Source organism: Triticum dicoccoides, chromosome 2B (genome assembly GCF_002162155.2).
Source record: "Triticum dicoccoides isolate Atlit2015 ecotype Zavitan chromosome 2B, WEW_v2.0, whole genome shotgun sequence".
In the NCBI taxonomy this organism is placed as follows: domain Eukaryota; kingdom Viridiplantae; phylum Streptophyta; class Magnoliopsida; order Poales; family Poaceae; genus Triticum; species Triticum dicoccoides.
The window spans coordinates 796,157,388-796,175,140 of record NC_041383.1 but is presented as its reverse complement, the minus strand read 5'-3'; the positions used below and the strand labels follow the sequence as shown (position 1 = coordinate 796,175,140).

At 44.5% G+C, this 17,753-nt stretch overlaps 2 protein-coding genes across 2 annotated transcripts; one reads left to right on the top strand and one right to left on the bottom strand.

The window, feature by feature from the left end:
* The first annotated feature begins 5,197 nt into the window (after positions 1 to 5,197).
* LOC119368839 (probable esterase PIR7A) lies at positions 5,198 to 6,458 on the top strand. The gene is made up of 3 exons (XM_037633978.1): positions 5,198 to 5,698; positions 5,781 to 5,918; positions 5,992 to 6,458. Exons 1-3 carry the CDS (start codon positions 5,315 to 5,317, stop codon positions 6,280 to 6,282), a joined length of 813 nt encoding a protein of 270 aa, XP_037489875.1. The 5' UTR covers positions 5,198 to 5,314; the 3' UTR covers positions 6,283 to 6,458.
* Positions 6,459 to 7,509: 1,051 nt separating this feature from the next.
* Positions 7,510 to 11,607, bottom strand: LOC119366379 (dihydroorotate dehydrogenase (quinone), mitochondrial-like). Its single transcript, XM_037632103.1, has 11 exons — positions 11,434 to 11,607; positions 10,759 to 10,841; positions 10,241 to 10,564; positions 9,895 to 10,135; positions 9,403 to 9,483; positions 9,217 to 9,324; positions 8,839 to 8,868; positions 8,550 to 8,687; positions 8,359 to 8,396; positions 8,175 to 8,274; positions 7,510 to 8,001 (listed from the first exon to the last, which is right to left on the bottom strand). The coding sequence occupies exons 1-11, from the start codon at positions 11,605 to 11,607 to the stop codon at positions 7,915 to 7,917; spliced, it is 1,404 nt and encodes a 467-aa protein (XP_037488000.1). The 3' UTR covers positions 7,510 to 7,914.
* Positions 11,608 to 17,753: the final 6,146 nt, after the last annotated feature.

Here is a 17,753-nt window from a genome sequence, read left to right as displayed (position 1 = left end):
CGCGGTGTCACGGAGGAGGGAAACGGCCACGTGCGTGCGTGCTGTTTTTCCAAAAGGAAATATATATGAATAGAGAAGGCCATGCATACATACATACCTTGGATGGATTAGTCGGACCCTTGGATCAATTTCCTTCAGCGAAATGGCCGAGGTTTCACGCACATTTCGTGCTCTCAAGGTAGCTAGTTAGAGCAACTCTAGCAGACCCCGCATCTCGCCGGCCCGTAAAATGTGTTTGCAGTTCGCGGAAAACGGCTTTTGCGGGCCGGTAAAGACGGCCGTAGATGTAGACCCCCCAAATGGATCCGTATAAAAGCATATTCGCCAAATATGCTTTTATACGGATCGACTTTGCGGTGTCTGCTCTTGCACTACTGCTTTCTGCATCTCATCGGCCCGAAAAATATCAAATCCAACATAATACAACAAACGAAAGCAAACTAAATAATTATTCAAATTCAACACAATACAACAATCATCCACATTACAAATAATTATTCAAATATTAAATAATGCAATACAAAACTTGAGATGAGTATAAATACAAATAAATAAAAAAACGAGTCACTGCCCAGCCCTTTGCCAATGGTACTCAATGAGATCCTCCTGAAGTTGAAAGTGTGTGTTTGCATTTTCAATCTCCTTGTATGTCTGAAGAAAAGCTCTAATGCGGTTAGGGTCTCTAGCTAGTTTGACACGGCTACCTACATTGTCGTAGAAGAATTCCAAGTTCATCCCTCTCTCATCTTCAAGAATCATATTGTGAAGGATAACACAACATGTCATGATATTTTTTCAGGTTTTCTTATCCAAAAACGAGCAGGACCACGGACAATGGCAAACCTAGATTGCAAAACACCGAATGCTCTTTCAATGTCTTTTCGGGCTGCCTCTTGCACCCTTGCAAATTCACACTGTTTTTTAGTTTTGGGTTCTTTGATACTCTTGACAAATGTGCACCAAGGAGGGTATATACCATCTGCAATATAGTACCCTTTTGTGTATTCATGCCCATTGATAGTGTAGTTGCAAGCAGGAGCATCACCACTAACAAGCCTAGCAAACAAATGAGACCGTTGCAACAGATTGATATCATTGAGAGTGCCCGGCATACCAAAGAAGTAATGCCAAATCCATAAATCCTCGGATGCTACGGTCTCTACCACAATTGTTGCATCATGAGACTTGCCACAATACATTCCTTGCCATGCCTTCGGGCAATTTTTCCATGTACAATGCATATACAATCAATGCTACCTAGCATGCCAGGCCAACCTCTCCTCTCATTAGATGCCATCAATTTATTTGTGTCATCCTCGTTGGGTGCCCGAAGATACTCAGGACCAAAGACACGGATGACCGCTTTTGCAAATCTATGCACTGACTCAATTGTAGTATCTTCACCAACGCGAAGGTACTCATGGGCATAGTCAGCCGGAATGCCATATGCAATCACCCGCATAGCTGCGGAGATTTTTTGATATGCACTAAATCCCTTTAAGCCCGCAGCATTTCTTCTTTGAGTAAAATACCGGCAATTTGCCTCGCAAGCTTGAACAATTTTCACAAAGAGAGATCGGCGCATTCGGTACCTTCTTCGGAAGAGGTGTGGTGGATATGTAGGATTCTCCGCGAAGTAGTCTTGCATCAACATCTCGTTCCCAAGATCGTGCCTTCTCTTCCCGTTCTCGCCTTCGTGCTCCTTCACGGCAAGTGCCATGACTAATGTCTGCTGCCGTAAGTTCGCACGCATGGTCTCAACATCCGAGTCGTCCAAATCGGGCGAATCGGTGAGCAAGAACTTCTCGCACTGGCTCAAATCCATCTACATGCATACCGGCGCGTCAATCAACTATACCGCTCGCTCGAAAAAATCACAAAATACGCACTAACCGGTGGCGGATGCGACGGGTGATCCCACGCGGCGACGAGGAGCGGGCTCGACGGTGGTCGATCCCCGGCGACGGCAGCGACGAGGGCGCCGCTCTTCTCGCCGGATCCGGAGGGTCGGTGCAGCGTGACGGCGCGGGAGGGTGGGTGACGGCCCCGCGGTGCGATTCTGCCCGCGGATTTGGCCGGAATCGTCGGCGGCAGACGGGCGGAAGCAAGGGCGGTCGATGGCGGAAGGGGGTGGGGAAAATGCGCGCGGGCTGAAACATCCCTCCCGCCAACTGCTTCTCTGTGACGCGGGGCACCGCAGATGCGACGGGGAAACCCGCGTATTCGCGAGTTGGGGCCGAGATTTTGCCGCGCCCCTTAAAAAATTATGCGGGTCGGGGCGATATGCGGGGTTTGATCGGGCAGGTTTTTTCGTCCCTACCCGCATTTTAACGGTTATTTTTCGGATCGGGGGCGGATGCGGGATTTGCTAGAGTTGGTCTTAGCTGTGCCGCCTGAAGCCGCATTGCTTTGCTTGGATCGCGAGGAACTAACTAGTCCCCAGCTTTCGTGAATCTATATATTAGAGGATAGGCTGAAAGTGTGAGGTGAATTGAGGCACTGGATGCGAGACGTATGGCAGTCTCGTCGCTGGTGTGCTTTGTCTTACGTACGTTTCTTGCAGGTAGAGCAAAGGAGGAGGCCACCTAGCTTGAAGACGTAAAGAGACACCCCCATCCATGGTCGATGCTTGCTTTCCCGTCGCCCTGCTCCAACCAAGCAAGCGATCTGCCGTCCGACGACCAGTCGATCGTTGCATTGCTGTTTTTCTCCTTCCTTCTTTTGCGCTGCTGGTACTCTGCGTCGCGGCCACAGCGCGCAATATTTCTCGGGCAGATACATCCTGCTTCTTTGTATGTCAGGGAGACACGGAGCCCCAAGAGGGGCAAACACCATTATATGATAAAAAATGAAAGCACAAGTTGTGAATGCGAAAACAGTTGCTAAAGCCCAAGGCCTGAGTTATGTTGGTGCAACGCCTGGATCCAGTCCCAGCAGAACAGTGGCACCAGAAGACGACTAGTACAAGATATGGCTTTTAGAAGAGCGAAAGCTTGATCATCTCATCGTATCGCATCAAGTGGCGATTAACGAATGGAAGGGACAAGACGTGCAGGCAGGCAGGCACGTGAGAAAGGGAAAGCAGCACATCGAATGGTCCGGCCTTTATTTCTTTTCCTCAACAGAAAGAATGCTCCCGTGCCCTGCCTGCTGGTGTTGCCACGCAGAAAAAGATGGCACATGTCCGGCATGCAACGTGGAGTTAAAACGAGCACTGTTGAGTGATTATAATAAAACAATATTACTCCCTCTGTCCCAAAATATAAGAACGATTTTTAATACTACACTAGTGTCAAAAATATTTTTATATTATGGGACGGAGGGAGTACTAAATAAATAAGTATCGCTTCGATACAAACCCCTCACAAAATGTATAAAGAGCAACATGAACAACTTTAGACACGGGCTAGTACTTGAAGACAGGACCTCCCGTGCTAATACCAAAGAGCCAAACAACTACTCCCTAGTACAAAGTTGGATCATCTATTTTGGAACGGAGGGAATAGGTTGAACATGCCTTCTCGACAATTCAGCAGCGCGCAATATTAAGAAATACGCTAAGCAGCAGATTTGAAAGTTTTTTTGGAAATTTGAACACAATTTTTTTAAACGCGAAACATTATTCAAAATTCTGGCAGTTTAAAATGCGAACAATTTTACGGAAAAACGAATAATCTTTGACAAAATAGATCACATTTTGAAATTTTGAACAAATTTTAAAAAATGTGAAAAAAGTTGAAATTACGAACAATTTTTTAAAACACGAGCAAAATTTGAAACTCTGAACTTTTCTGAAATTGCAAACATTTTTTCAAAAACACGGACAATCTTCGACAAGCTGTTGTTTAAAAGTTGCCAAAAATACAATGAACCATCCTATTGTTTAAAATTAATTCTACAGAATGAGATCCGAAATGAATATTCTTATTTTTTTTAATTTGATTTTTCGTCAACATTTTCAATGTACCATGTTAACATTTGTTTGTACTGTGTCAACAATTTAGATATTCTATGTCAACATTTTTATGAAAATGTTGGCTTTACTTTTTAAATGTTGATATGGAGTTATAAAATTGTTGACATATTTTCTAAAAATTTTAAATTGATATAAAACAATATAGCTGTTTTTAAATTAATTATCATGATTAGAAATAAAAAAAACACTTATGCATCTTCGTAGACTGTGGTGGGCTGTACCTTAATGGGCCTAATGGACTGATCTGCATGTTGCTAAATGTAGATTGCTCTATATAGATAGGAGATCCCTCAGGCAAGATCGTGCCCTGTAACGTTTCTGTCATGTCTATCATGATTACAATATTTGACACAACAACCCAAAATTCTCGTGACCATTTTAACAGTTTTCATGAAAACTGTAAAACCCGATTGGTAAATCGCTCAAAAGGTAAAAATCCAATTCAAACGAAATTTGTCGAAATGTCATTCGGTCCAACCGGTTTCTTGATTTACCACTCGGTTTTCTCGGTTTTTCCTCTACATAAAAATGGCATGTGCATTTTCTAGTTTCAGTCGTAATTAAACGGAGCATATGACTACAATGTTTTTCAAAGAAATAACAGAACATTTGGATGTGGTTGGGGAGGAGGAGAGGACGAATGGATGCCGGCTAGCCGCGCCTAAACCTTGGCTAGCTCCATACCGTTCGTGGCTAGCCAACTGGTAGCCGCACCTCCTCAGGCCCCCAGGAGAACTGCTCGGCTAGCCTCCCGAGCCACTCCGCTAGTCAGGGTTTGGAGGCCAGGGCGTCTGATTTGGCCGGGATGGAGGGAGGCGGTGGTGGGGATGGAGGGAGGCGAGCGCCGAGGGTGGAATGAGCTATGGACCATGGGATAAAAGGTTAAGGGTTATTTCCTCTTTCTTTTAATAATTTTCTTCATTTTTCTTTCTTAATTTTTTTGTCAGTCAAATATGTTTGTTTTCATAAACATCTTTAATCTTAATTTTTTTTATTCATACTTTTTAAAAAATATAATAAAATTTTCATTTTTTTTATTTTTTTTACCGGAAACCGATCATGTGCTTAAATCAGAGTATCAGACCGGACCTGTTTTGACGAAAACCCTGAAAATTGGCAACTACTAAAGGCCCCATCTAGTGGATTCTTGTGGACGACAGCAGGCGATCCATGATCAGATAAAAAAAACCCGATCCCTGCCGCCTTTTAGCATTCTCAATTAGCGGAACCTAATAAGGGCCGCCACATGGATTGGCAACCGAAGGATCAGGAGCTCGGATTATTCCTCTGATTTTCACACGCTGACTTTCACTTTGGATGGAGTGAGCTCGATCGGGGATGGAAGGCGGCAAGAAGCAGCAGCACCACCACCACCACTTCGTCCTGATCCACGGCGTGTGTCACGGCGCGTGGTCCTGGTACAGGGTGTCCACCGCCCTGGAGGCCGCCGGCCACCGCGTCACCGCGCCGGACATGGCCGGGTGCGGCGCCAGCCCCGGGCGCGGCGAGGAGGTGGCGTCCTTCGAGGACTACAGCCGGCCGCTGCTGGACGCGGTGGCGGCGCTGCCGGAGGGCGAGCAGGCGGTCCTCGTCGCCCACAGCTTCGGCGGGCAGAGCCTCGCGCTGGCCATGGAGAGGCACCCGGAAAAGGTCTCCGTGGCCGTGTTCGTCACGGCCACCATGCCCGCCGCCGGGAAGCCCATGACCTACGCCTTCAACCAGGTACTCCCTCCGTCCGAAAAAGCTTGTTGTGTTTCTCAAATGGATGCCACCATTAACAATTGTACTACGAAACTGTTAGTAGCTATCGCAAGGGAAAGGGCCGGATTTCTTCATGGATTGCGCGCTCGGAAGCGCCGGCGATCCCCGGAATCCGGACAAGACGTTCCTGTTCGGGCCAAAGTACATGGCGCGGAGAGTGTATCAGCTGAGCCCTCCTGAGGCATGTTTAATTTGTTCCTCAATTTCTCCTTATATGTACTTCCTCTGATGTACTATGGTGCAATACAATGCAGGATCTGACCCTGGGAATCGCGATGGTGAGGCCGTCACGGCGGTTCCTAAACGACGACACGATGAACGGGGACGTCCTGACGCCGGCGAGGTACGGAGCGGTGAGGCGTGTGTACGTCGTGGCCGAGGACGACGAGTGGAAGCCGGCGGAGATGCAGCGGCTGATGGCCTCGTGGAACCCCGGCACTGAGGTCATGGGACTGCAGGGAGCTGATCATATGCCCATGTTCTCAAAGCCGAGGGAGCTCTCAGAATTACTCATGGTCATTGCCAACAAGTACCCAGGAAGCTGAGTTGGTTAGATGGCTTCAGTGGAAGCGAATTTCATAATGAGGTTAAAAATAATTCCTAGGTTGTTGGTTGATGTGTATTGGATAACATTAGGCCTTGATTGATCTCAATTTTGGCCGATTTGGTGCGAAATGTTCAAGTTAAGTCCCTAATTACACATTTATTAGTGCCACTTGTGATCAATTAGTCCTAATTGTTGTTGTTGTTATTAATCTGGTCTAATTTGCATCAATTTCTATTAAATGATTATGATTAATGACTAATTAGGCATAATTCTATTTAGTTTTATTTCATGGTAATTCATGCTTAATTCCTCCTTTTAGGTCTTGATTAGTTAGATCCAATGTTTTGTTGTGCCTCAGTTAGAATGAATTGATGCTAATGAAACCCTAAACCCTTTCATTTTACCCCTAACAGAACCATAGAAGGAATCCCCAAAATTCCTGATGTATTGTAGCTGCAAGTCTTTATCATACTGCTGATTGTGTGGGAGTGAGCTCAACTTGAATACCCGAGTCATTGAATTATAATAACTCCGGGTTAACCCTTTTACGCGAAGTGAGGACAAAAGCGTAAGGCTGCCCATAATGGGGAATGCTTGTACTCACCTACCGTCAGTCGCCGACACCTCGGGCTGCCCATAATGGGGTATGCTTGTACTCGCCTACCATCAGCCGTCAGACACCACGGGCTGCCCATAATGGGGCATGCTTGTACTCACCTACCGTCAGTCGTCAGACACCTACACTGCGCTAATGTGGATAAGTTGCCTGCCGTCATCGACCCCGGCGGTAGAAAAATGTCAGATCCTAGGAATAATTCGAACTAGGGTTAAGTCTGACTCAATTTTCGCAAAAGGGTCAAAACACCGAATTTGCCCCGTCGCAGATGGGCGGACTTAATTAGCAAGTGCATGCGCTTGCACGGCTGCTGCATGATTACGGTTCACAGTAGCAGAGCCAGGAAGAACAGATCAAAGGCTACACACACCATTTGGAGCAACACAAAGTGCAAAACTTTGATCACAGTCTGCTCTGTTCAGGGACTCGGAAACATTTCCAGACAAAAGCTTCCATGCTGCACAACGACCACCACAGTTATAACTGCAACATTGTCAGATGGGAACATGAAAAGCTCTTCGCACAAAAGCTAACAACCATCACCAAGATTATAACTGCATCAGGCACCAAGTTCAAACCCACCAGCAACGACCAATTCAGCTAAGCATATTAAACCAGAAAACACGGGCATTATATAACTTTTGCATAGTGCTACAGAGACCGACAGAGGCAAAATGCAGCAGCTTCAGATCAATATCCTAGCACAATTCGTAAACCGGCCATTGTTTCACCACAGGGAAGGAAGCCTGGAGATATACACGTGAGTTAACTAAAATTTCTTGTGCAGCTCGCTCACAAGGAAACAAGAATCAAATGCCATCATCCATGGATGCACCGGTGGCACGTAGACCAGTACGTACTTACTAAAGGCTGTATGATTAGTAACACACCCTCAAAATAGTTTCTGACTTGGTTTCGCTCGCTTTTCGAGTAGCGTCCGAGTGAGTGGGTAGGGCAAAAGCACGCTCATGGGAAAATGCTGCTAGCGTCTCAAAGAAGGATCTCAGTTGGTGCTCAGGCCTTCAAGGGCTTGAAGTCTGCTCCCACTGCTTCCTGGACAGATTTGAAGCCGTCTCTTTCCAAGCATTCTGCAAGCTCGGCCTGTCGAATAATCATCAGCATCAGAATTCAATTCAGACATACACAAGGGAGTAGGCTAAATTACGTTGGTCGGGATGGTCGGGCTCGTATACTGAACAGTGATACGTTTGTAGTAACTAGAAAAATGGGTGCAACTTGTAAGCTTCATGCTAAGCAAGTGTCGGATTTATCACCTTTATTCTCGGGATGAGAGCTGGACCTCCGTAGGCAAGTGCAGTGTAAAGCTGAACAAGCGTGGCTCCAGAACGTATCTTCTTGTATGCGTCCTCGCCGCTGTATGTGCATTACAATTTTTTGATTAAATATTGGTGTTGAAAGTGAAAAACACCATCAAAGTAAATACAGAACCAACATTACCTAGTTACACCACCACAGCCTATCAGCGTAACCTTGCCCTGCAGGATATGCACACACTTGCTCATCAGGGAGAGCTATGAAACTCCAATAAAGAAATAGTAGAACCAAGAATGCAATGACCGGGATGGAAGATGTGCTAAAGTAAATAGATATATACTATAATAAAGTAAGAAACAGGATAAAGCACGCACGGCTGTACGGATATACATATCCCTGAGAACTTGAGTAGATAAGTCAAACAGAGGCTTCCCACTTAATCCGCCGGCTTCCTGAGCTAATGGATGTGCGTCTGCAGGAGGTGGCCTTGAAATTGTTGTGTTTGATATAATCTGTGTTGTTAACAATGTCGATAAAGAATAAGCAAACAGTAGTAAAGCAACATGGACGAGAGAAATACATATTTGCAAAGGAGTTAATTAGGGTTATGCTAGTCAGTGCAGTGACGCGTAAAAATGTGTCATGGAATAATTATCCACCTACCAGGCCATCCAACTTGGAAGCAAGAGCAACCTGGAAAACAGCAAGCAAAAGCATAAGAAGAATATTCACCAACAGTCAAAGAGCATGAAAAATACTCCCTCCGTCCTTGAAAGAGTGTACTTCCAACTTTGTTGGAGGGTCAAAATATCTCAAAGTTTGACCGAGTTTGTGCAAATATATGTCAATGCTTGTGAAACCAAATAGGTATATGACAAAAATATATTTTATCATGAATCTAATGCTACTAATTTGATGGCATAAATGTTGGTCTATTATTGTATAAATACGGTCAAACATAAAAATCTTTGACTTTCCAACAAAGTTGGAAGTACACTCTTTCAAGGACGGAGGGAGTAAGGCTTTAGTCCAGTATGTTACCGCAGCAATGTCCTCAAGATCCTGCTTCGACAAGTCCGGCGCGATCTTCACAAGCAATGGTGGTGGACCATCTTCAGCCCACTGCATCTCATCTCGTGCATCTTGCACCTGCACATCCAGTGAATGTCATACTAATTTTCCATGCAAATGAAGAAAAGATCCACTCCAATTAGAAAGACCACAGACCTTCTTCACAAGTTCTTTCAGCTGCTTTCTACCTTGCAATTGGCGAAGACCAGGAGTATTTGGGGAAGAAACATTTATGACCTGCATTAAGAGTAAGAAACCAGTTGTTATCATTTATGCCGCATCTCCATATACACTGCTCATCCAGCAGCAGTCCTATTCCATACTTGAGACAGAGCTTAAAAAATGAAATGTTTTTCTTTAGATGCAGAGCATAGCCCCTGATTTCAATAAGAAAGTTGTAGCAGCATGTTTTAGCAGATGGTAACAAATGGGGAGCCATCATGAAGTACAGTGCGCATCGACGACAAAACATTCAAGAAATACATCAGTTTACTCTGAAGCAAACAGTTCTCTAGCTATGCTGTTTTCCTCAGATCAGCATGAATGAATGCAAATTTCCTTATTTTAACAACCATATCCATCTGAATATATGGTGCATATGAAACTGAAAGTAACAAAGGTTATCTTGTAACAGCAAAAGATGGATACCAGGTAATCAGCATACTGTGACAACGAATGAACTCCTTGCACGTAATCAGCACCAGCATCTTCACTAGTCTTATTCTTGCCAAGATTAACTCCCAAAATTCCAGGACCTGCTTTCCCTCCTTGCTTTACATCACTGGAGCTCGAAGTTTCCTCCATCTTCCTCTTACCATGTTGTGCCCCAAGACGCTTAGCAACTACAACAATTCCTTCACTGTTGAACCCGCAGCGATTGACTACAGCACTGAAGAAGAAGCAAGAAAACAACCACACAACATTTTTAGTTTGTTTCATAATTAAAGTGGCAGCGGACAGTTTGAATAGCAGTAGCACAACATGAAATGCTTACCCATGCTCTTTCAATCTGAATATTCGCGGCTTAGGATTTCCCTCTTGAGGCTGAGGTGTTACAGAGCCAACTTCCACAAAGCCAAATCCAAGACCCAATAGACCCTCCACGGCCTCGGCATTCTTATCAAAACCAGCAGCAAGACCAATTGGATTTGTAAAGTTCCTTCCCCAAACCTCTATCCCAAGAACTGGTGGATCAGGTCTCTTTTCTCTTGGGACAAATCCATGAGCAGCAGCAGAAACAGCCAACTGATGAGCAAACTCTGCATCTAGCAATGCAAAGAGTGGATTCACGAGTTCTGTTGATTTGAATAACCACCCACTGCAAGATCACAAAAGGCATAGCCATAAGTGAATAGGTCGATGCTTGTACTAAAATGGTAGAAATAAGCAGGAACTTATCGGTTCCTAGAATCCCACTGGTGGCAATTTCAAGCACCTATGGGGTGCTTTCATGCCATGTAATTTAAAGTAGTTTTTAATGAAAAGTAGGTCCGAGAACTTAGTGTCATGTACCAAAACGTGGCCTCGTCGGTAGTACTCACGTAAGCACCTCCAGCAATGGCCAATCCTATCATGGCCCCAGTCAAAAGCCTACCCTGCATATTGCCGACGAACAACAAGGACTAGTTAATTAAATAAAGTAATTGACACAAGAGACAGTAAAGGAACAGATAATCACTATAATAACTGTATGACCAACTCAATCTTTCATAAGATCCTTGACAACCAACTAATTTAACAATGCACATTTTTTTCAAACAAAAGAGAAGTTGAAAGCCAGTATTGCTGCCAAAATCTCAAGAATAGTGGTCAGTAGATTGTCCATCTACAGGAACATCAAGTCCGATTATTATTTTCCCCTTTGCATTTTGTATTCAAATCATGATGGGACAGAGCCCAAGTGAGTAACTGTGCTACAAAAGGTCACACAAAAATACTATCTTTGATCAAATCAAAAGACGCAGTGCGTTCAGATGGCACGAGAGGATAGACCAGATCACCAGCGCAACGTGCCAGCGCTGGCAGCAACCAGCGAGCGCGGCATCTAGAACACGCCAGCTGCTTGCTCCATTACTCGAGAGGAAGCGGCGCGCGGAGGAGCAGAGCGCAGAGCGCGGCGCGCGTGCGCGCGTGAGGTGTATGCGTCAATGCCTAGGAGGCGGGGGGCGGCGGGGAGGGACGCGTTACCTTGCGGGGAGGCGGGGGCACCTTAATGGGCGCCGCGACGGCGGAGACCGTCCTGCTGGCCTGCCGGGCGCCGGCGGGGGCGGGGGCGGGGGCGGAGGCGCGCCACGGGGAGCCGTGCAGGAGGGCGCCGCGGAGGGAGCGCCGCCACGCGCTCGCGGCGGCGGAGGACGACATGGCGGGGGCAGGCAGGCGCGGGGGCCGACGGCGATGGCGGCGGCGGCGGCGGGACGGGCGGGCGGGCGTTCTGGTCGGCGTGGGGAGCAAGCAGAAGGGGCGAGGGCGAGGGCTCAGACGTGGAAGAGAAGTAGCAGACTGTACTTGGGCTGGGCCGGAAGACGGGCCCAGGTCGGCCTATATATATCGGCTCGCCATCTCTTTTTCTTGCTCGTTCGAACGGATTTTTGTTTCTTTCTTCTGTCCGAAGAGACCAGTAGAAATAACTCCGTATGCTACAACTTGGGAAGCAAGGCACAAATGGCTTCTTGATAGACAAGCCATACGTACTCATAGACTCTCGAATGGTGAGATAGCAAGTTTTTTTTTTTTGAGGCAATGCTGAGATAGCAAGTAGTACGGTGCATTCCGAAAAAAAGGGGGACGATGCAGCTAGGGATGAAAATCGGGCCCGGTTTAACCAAAGAAAGGCCATGCTTCATTGCCAAAGCTTCCATAGCCGAGACTTCCAAGGAAAAAGGAACATGGCAACAAGAAGCAGCTACGTACAAATGTACCGTGGTCATCCCGAATGACACCTCTCGTTGGTCCCACTCCGTCTTCACCATGGAAAGAGGCGTCCACGTTCTGTTTTAAATTACCTTTTCCTGGCTTTACCCATCGAGTTTTCTCCCGGAGTACTATCGTATTGTTTGCCTTCAAGACTTGAGTTTCTACTTCGGGTGTACTACACTCGATTTAGCAAAAAAAAAAAAAATTGAAAAAATAGTATCGAACAAAATCCAAAAAATCTCAAGAGATCGGTAGAAATACTCCACACAACTTTTTTTTGAACATCAGTACAGACGCAAGCGCTCATACATACACGCATACACTCACCCCTGTGAAGGCACACACGCACACCCTACCCCTATGAGCACCTTCGAGTGACTGAGCCGGCATGTCATCTTGAAATTTACAAAGTCAACGTAGGCGCCTCGTCGTCGACGGGAACGTCTCCTCCCACTGAAAGCGCATTGCCGGAAAACCTGAAATAAATTCAGGAATAATGCGAGACCAGGATTTGAACCCTGATGAGTTGGGGATACCACTGTCCACCTAACCAACTCAACCACAGGTTGATTCGCTGATGTGAGGTATTATCTTACATATAGATGTGACATAGTCAGACCCATACAATAAACCCAGATTTGGTAAAGTCTAGATTTTTGTATGGAAAATCAAGGGTTTTATACCCAGAAAGCATTTGTAAAAAAGAAGGCTTTTGTGCTATGCTCGTCAAGTTGTGTGATGGTTAGAGGGACTGTGGTATCCCCAGCCCACTAGGGTTCAAGTCCTGCTGCTCGCATTATTCCTGTATTTATTTCAGGATTTCCGGCAATGTGCTTTCAGTGGGAGGAGACGTTCCCGTCGACGACGAGGCGCCTACGTTGACTTCGTAAATCTCAAGATGATATGCCGGCTCAGTCTTTCGGAGGTGCTCATAGGGGTAAGGTGTGCGTGTGTGCATTCATAGGGATGAGTGTATGCGCGTGTATATGAGCGCTTGTTCTGTACTGATGCTAAAAAAAAAAGATAATACCTCACATCTAACATGACAACATGACGTCATTCTACATTATGGCCCCTTCCGTTGACAAATATGATCGGTTCCTTCCTCCCGTTTTCAACTTCGTGCGGCCCCAAGCATGCTTGTATGTCCTGGTTGTTTTTTTTTGTCGCTGCCCAACCCACCCCCCATCAACCGCTGAAGCATTGGACACGCATTTGTTTTAGACGTATCCGCACGCTTGTCTCAAAACAAAAAAACAAACCAAACAGCTGAACGCACATCGAACACGGCCATACATGTGTGCAACCATACGCGTTGCCTGGCGGTGAGCCATGCACACAACATATTTTTTTTATTCACTCTACACGTCACGTGCGTACATGCAAGAGTGAATTTATTTTATTTTCTACTCCCTCCGTTTCTAAATATTTGTTTTTCTAGAGATTTCAACAAGTCACTACATACGAAGCAAAATGAGTGAATCTACACTTTAAAATATGTCTACATACATCTGTATGTGGTAGTCCATTTGAAGTCTCTAAAAAGACAAATATTTACGAACGGAGGGAGTATATCCAAATAGAAACACCCCATTAGATGATTTTCCTGGATCCTAGTGAAGCCACATCATCTCAATTGTTGCAGCCATTGATGTGGTATAGATCAGCAATTAGTAGCCACTTGATCAGAAGTTGACGAAAATTACTGAGCTTGCCACCACTAAGGGAAAAGTACGGCTTCGTTCTGTTGCGCGGTTCCGCTGTCGCTGCCTGCCTCGTAGCGTTCCGACTTGTTTTTTTTTCCGAGACAATCGGTTCGATTGTTTTGGCTGGGTTGTGCGTGCACTAGTGTTTAAGCCGACAACTGAGCTGGCATCCAATAAATTATACTCCCTTCGTCTGGAAATACTCGTTGGATGAATGGATGTATCTAGATGTATTTTAGTTCTAGATACATTCATTTCTATGCATTTCTTTGACAAATACGTGGCAACTAGCTTTGTCATTGGTGTGCCAGCCCATACAGGCCTGGCCAGCTTAGTACAACATAGCATGAGCCCATGTAATTGCTGGATCAGGCTTCGTCTTCCTTGCTCCAAGTTCGCTCGCGGCCATTGTCCGTTCGTCTCACCGCCGCTGTCTTTTCCGCTCCCCACCCCGACGAACGTGCATGCCGCTGTCTCTTCCGCTCCGTAATAAATTATCCTCCTTGCTCTCTATCCGCCTAACCAGTTATCCTCCTTTCTCTTCCTCTACTTGGCACGAAAGAAACTGATACGGATCGTCATCTTCGCTGCGACACCGGCGAACGACCACTGCTATTTGGCTCATGATGTTCGGTCACCAAACCTAAACCGTGGTGAGCTCCTCTATTAGTTTCTCCCTCTCTTATTCAAAGGAGTTGCGGTTCCCTCACCATGCTTGCCATTGGTGTCGCCGTAGTCCATATTAACCCCTTCTTTTCATGCGGTCCGTGATTGCAAGACTGAAGCAGACTTAATTTCTGTGATGAGGTTGTGTTTTGAATTTGGCTTGGGATTTTGGGCTAGCTCCGTAATCAGTTTTTCTTGCATCATTTGCTTATGTTGTTTCACTGTAACAAGGAGCTCAGGATCATCTTTATCTACTATTATTGGTTCAGAAATAATTTATAGTGCCATCCTCGCATTGGTTTTTGCAGGCAGCTAGAAATCATCGTAATATGTGAATCGTATGTACTACCATGTTCATATAAGTGACACACCGGCAATGCAAAAAGGAGTATAATTCATCCGCGCCATGGTTCATCATTTTTCAGCTATACTTTGTTTCTGTACCAGTCTTCGTTTCCTCATATTCAGGTGCTCAGGTGCACAGCTTCCATAAACTGCACATGTGGAGTACAGCTATTCATCAACTCTCCATTTTGGATTGAGCTGCAGCAAATGGTCAATTACTAATTCCATGTGATTGTTCTTCTAAACAAGTCCATTAAAATAACTCTTTTTATTTCCTCTACCAGACAGAGCTATCGAGATCTCATTACTTTACCCATGTCCCTTCAATTCTATTAGTCAGATCGAGCAATCACTCGCACCGATGAAAGCAAGCAGGAACTTATTAGATTTTGTGAGCTGGACTTCGATATCATTTGCATCGGTTTCCCGGCAAGGTAAATATGATTCCATAGTTCATGGTTTATCTTAATTCCCTAATTCATTCCTTTTACTTTCTCAAATCTGAAAGTACATGTTATTATGGATGGATTTTCACCTTTTTTTGCGAAAAGATAAATATTCAGCTTGATCATGAATAAGCAACCAATTAGCCATCATAGTTCTATATTGAATAATCTATGCTTCTACAAATCATTATCTATCTTCAGGTTCGAAAAAAAAAACAAATCATTATCATATGTTGCGGATGTTGTTGATAGAAGTTTTGGTCTATACATCGAACAATGGTGTACATGTTATTTGTGTACGCAGTCAGTAACTTTTTGTTTGGTCCAGTTAGTGAAATCAATATACATATATTTTAGTTCCACAAATACGGTTAATCTATTTCATCTTTATCTTATGGTTTTGTAAGCATAGTTATACTTCTGATACTACATGTCTACATACAAGTCCATTGGAGGACTAATTTCACGTGCATCTTCCATCTGAGTAGGTACAAATTTAACTTCACTATTATTATTGCTCTTGCATTAGTTGAGCAGTTCCAAAACTTCTATTTCTTATACAATATGTTGCTCAGTAAAAATTTAAATATGCATGTGGCAAATTTGGGATGAAGCTAAAGGCGTTGTTCTTTTCCAGAACCACTTTAGGCCAGCTAAGTATCAAATATTAGTATACGTACTAATTTGTTTTGATGGTTATTATACAAATCTCAAATTTTTTTCTCGAGGGAGAAACCTAATATGAATACTAATTCTTTGTGAGGATGTAACAACTGTACTTGCAGTCAATGTCACTTTTATTTTTTTCATGTCTTTTTCTCTTGGGGAGTGTTTGTTCAAAGCTTTTTATAAAATGCATGGAGTGCCGCAGCAATGCGCGGGGAATCTTCTAGTTTATTTAGTTTCTCAAAATGTTCCCTGCGCACTTAAAAAATGTTCATGAAAAGTAACTTTGTTCACATGTAGTTTAAAAATTCATGCAGTGTAAAAAATGCTCCCCCAGCTTTATCAAAATGTCGCATCCTTCTCCCTCCATCCTGCCTCCTTCCCTCACCACACACCTACTACTCCCGCCTGCCACCGATGCAACCACCGCTACCACCAGATGGGTTACGAGGGTTGGCCGAGATCTAGGCCTCCATCCTCACGAGTCACGACAGGTGCGAACAAGAACAGATTGATGGGGTCCTGACGGCAGCGAACATCGGTAGATCGGGTGGCAGGGAGAGGGTTGTGGTTCGTTGGTTAGGAGAAGATGGGAATCTGGCCAACGAGGGCATGTGAATTGGATTGTCCGGATAAAGTTTGTCATTCATTTTCTCCTTTCTCGTCTTCTTTCCCATGAGGGTCATTGTAGATTGATTAATAGGCAATGCCAAGTCAACCACTTATGTGAAACTTTGTACCCATGTCCCTAGATTGCTTACTAAGTGGGAATAAGCAAACAAACAGGGATCAATCTTCTAATCAGAAATTTCAAAAGATGAGTGATGCGCTGCATCTGCTCGAAGGGTTATCCTGTCAGGGTTGTGCCGTATGTTCTTCTTGCCATAAATATTTCCTCAATTATCATCATTTGATGAGTGGATGATATGAAGGCATCATGCTGTTAGCTCAACTGTGTTAACGATGCCTGTTATTGTTTTCCATGATTTGCTTTTCATTGTTACATTTTCTTTAGCATATATGGAGGCCATCTACTATTCTGCTGATATTTTTTATCATATCATCTTGTTTGTGGACTTACATTTGACTACACTATCTTATAAAGGTCCCACAAAGAGAAGCGTTGCTCATATGCTCCTGAATCAGGTGTGCAGTATGATGGAGTTTACAGAATTGAGAACTGTTAGATAAAGATTGGTGTTCAGGTAATTTTACTTCCTGTAGAGAGGTTCCACATGCTGCTCTCTACTTTGTGCCACTGAATGAAAGATCAATGTATATTCTTTTGATTTCTGTCACAGGGTACATATAAGGTCTTGATGTTAAACTGATGTATTTTTTATTGCTTACTAAACCCTCCTAACTCCACTTGAAGTTAAACTGAAGTATTAATCAATCTTGTTTGCTTTCTTGTACGTGTATGCCTACTTACCTTGCCCTATATGGCGATCGATGGCCAGCCATGGAACGGTTCTGATTTTTTTATTTTGTCAAGTTCAGTTCATATTTTTTTTATCCATGTGGTGTTTAAACGATGACTATGCCATAATTAAACTACTATGCTAATAGCCTATTTAAGGAAAGTTCGCCTCATCAAGAACACGTCTCGAAGCGGAAAGGAGATGATGGGCTAGCTATCTCCCAGGACAAACCATTCCATAGATTAATTGATCTTTTCTCAAGCAGATGAGCAAACATGAAGCAAATGGGTAGAAGCCAGGGTTACATTTTTTGAAGTTATTATAAAAAACAGAGGGATCTTCTG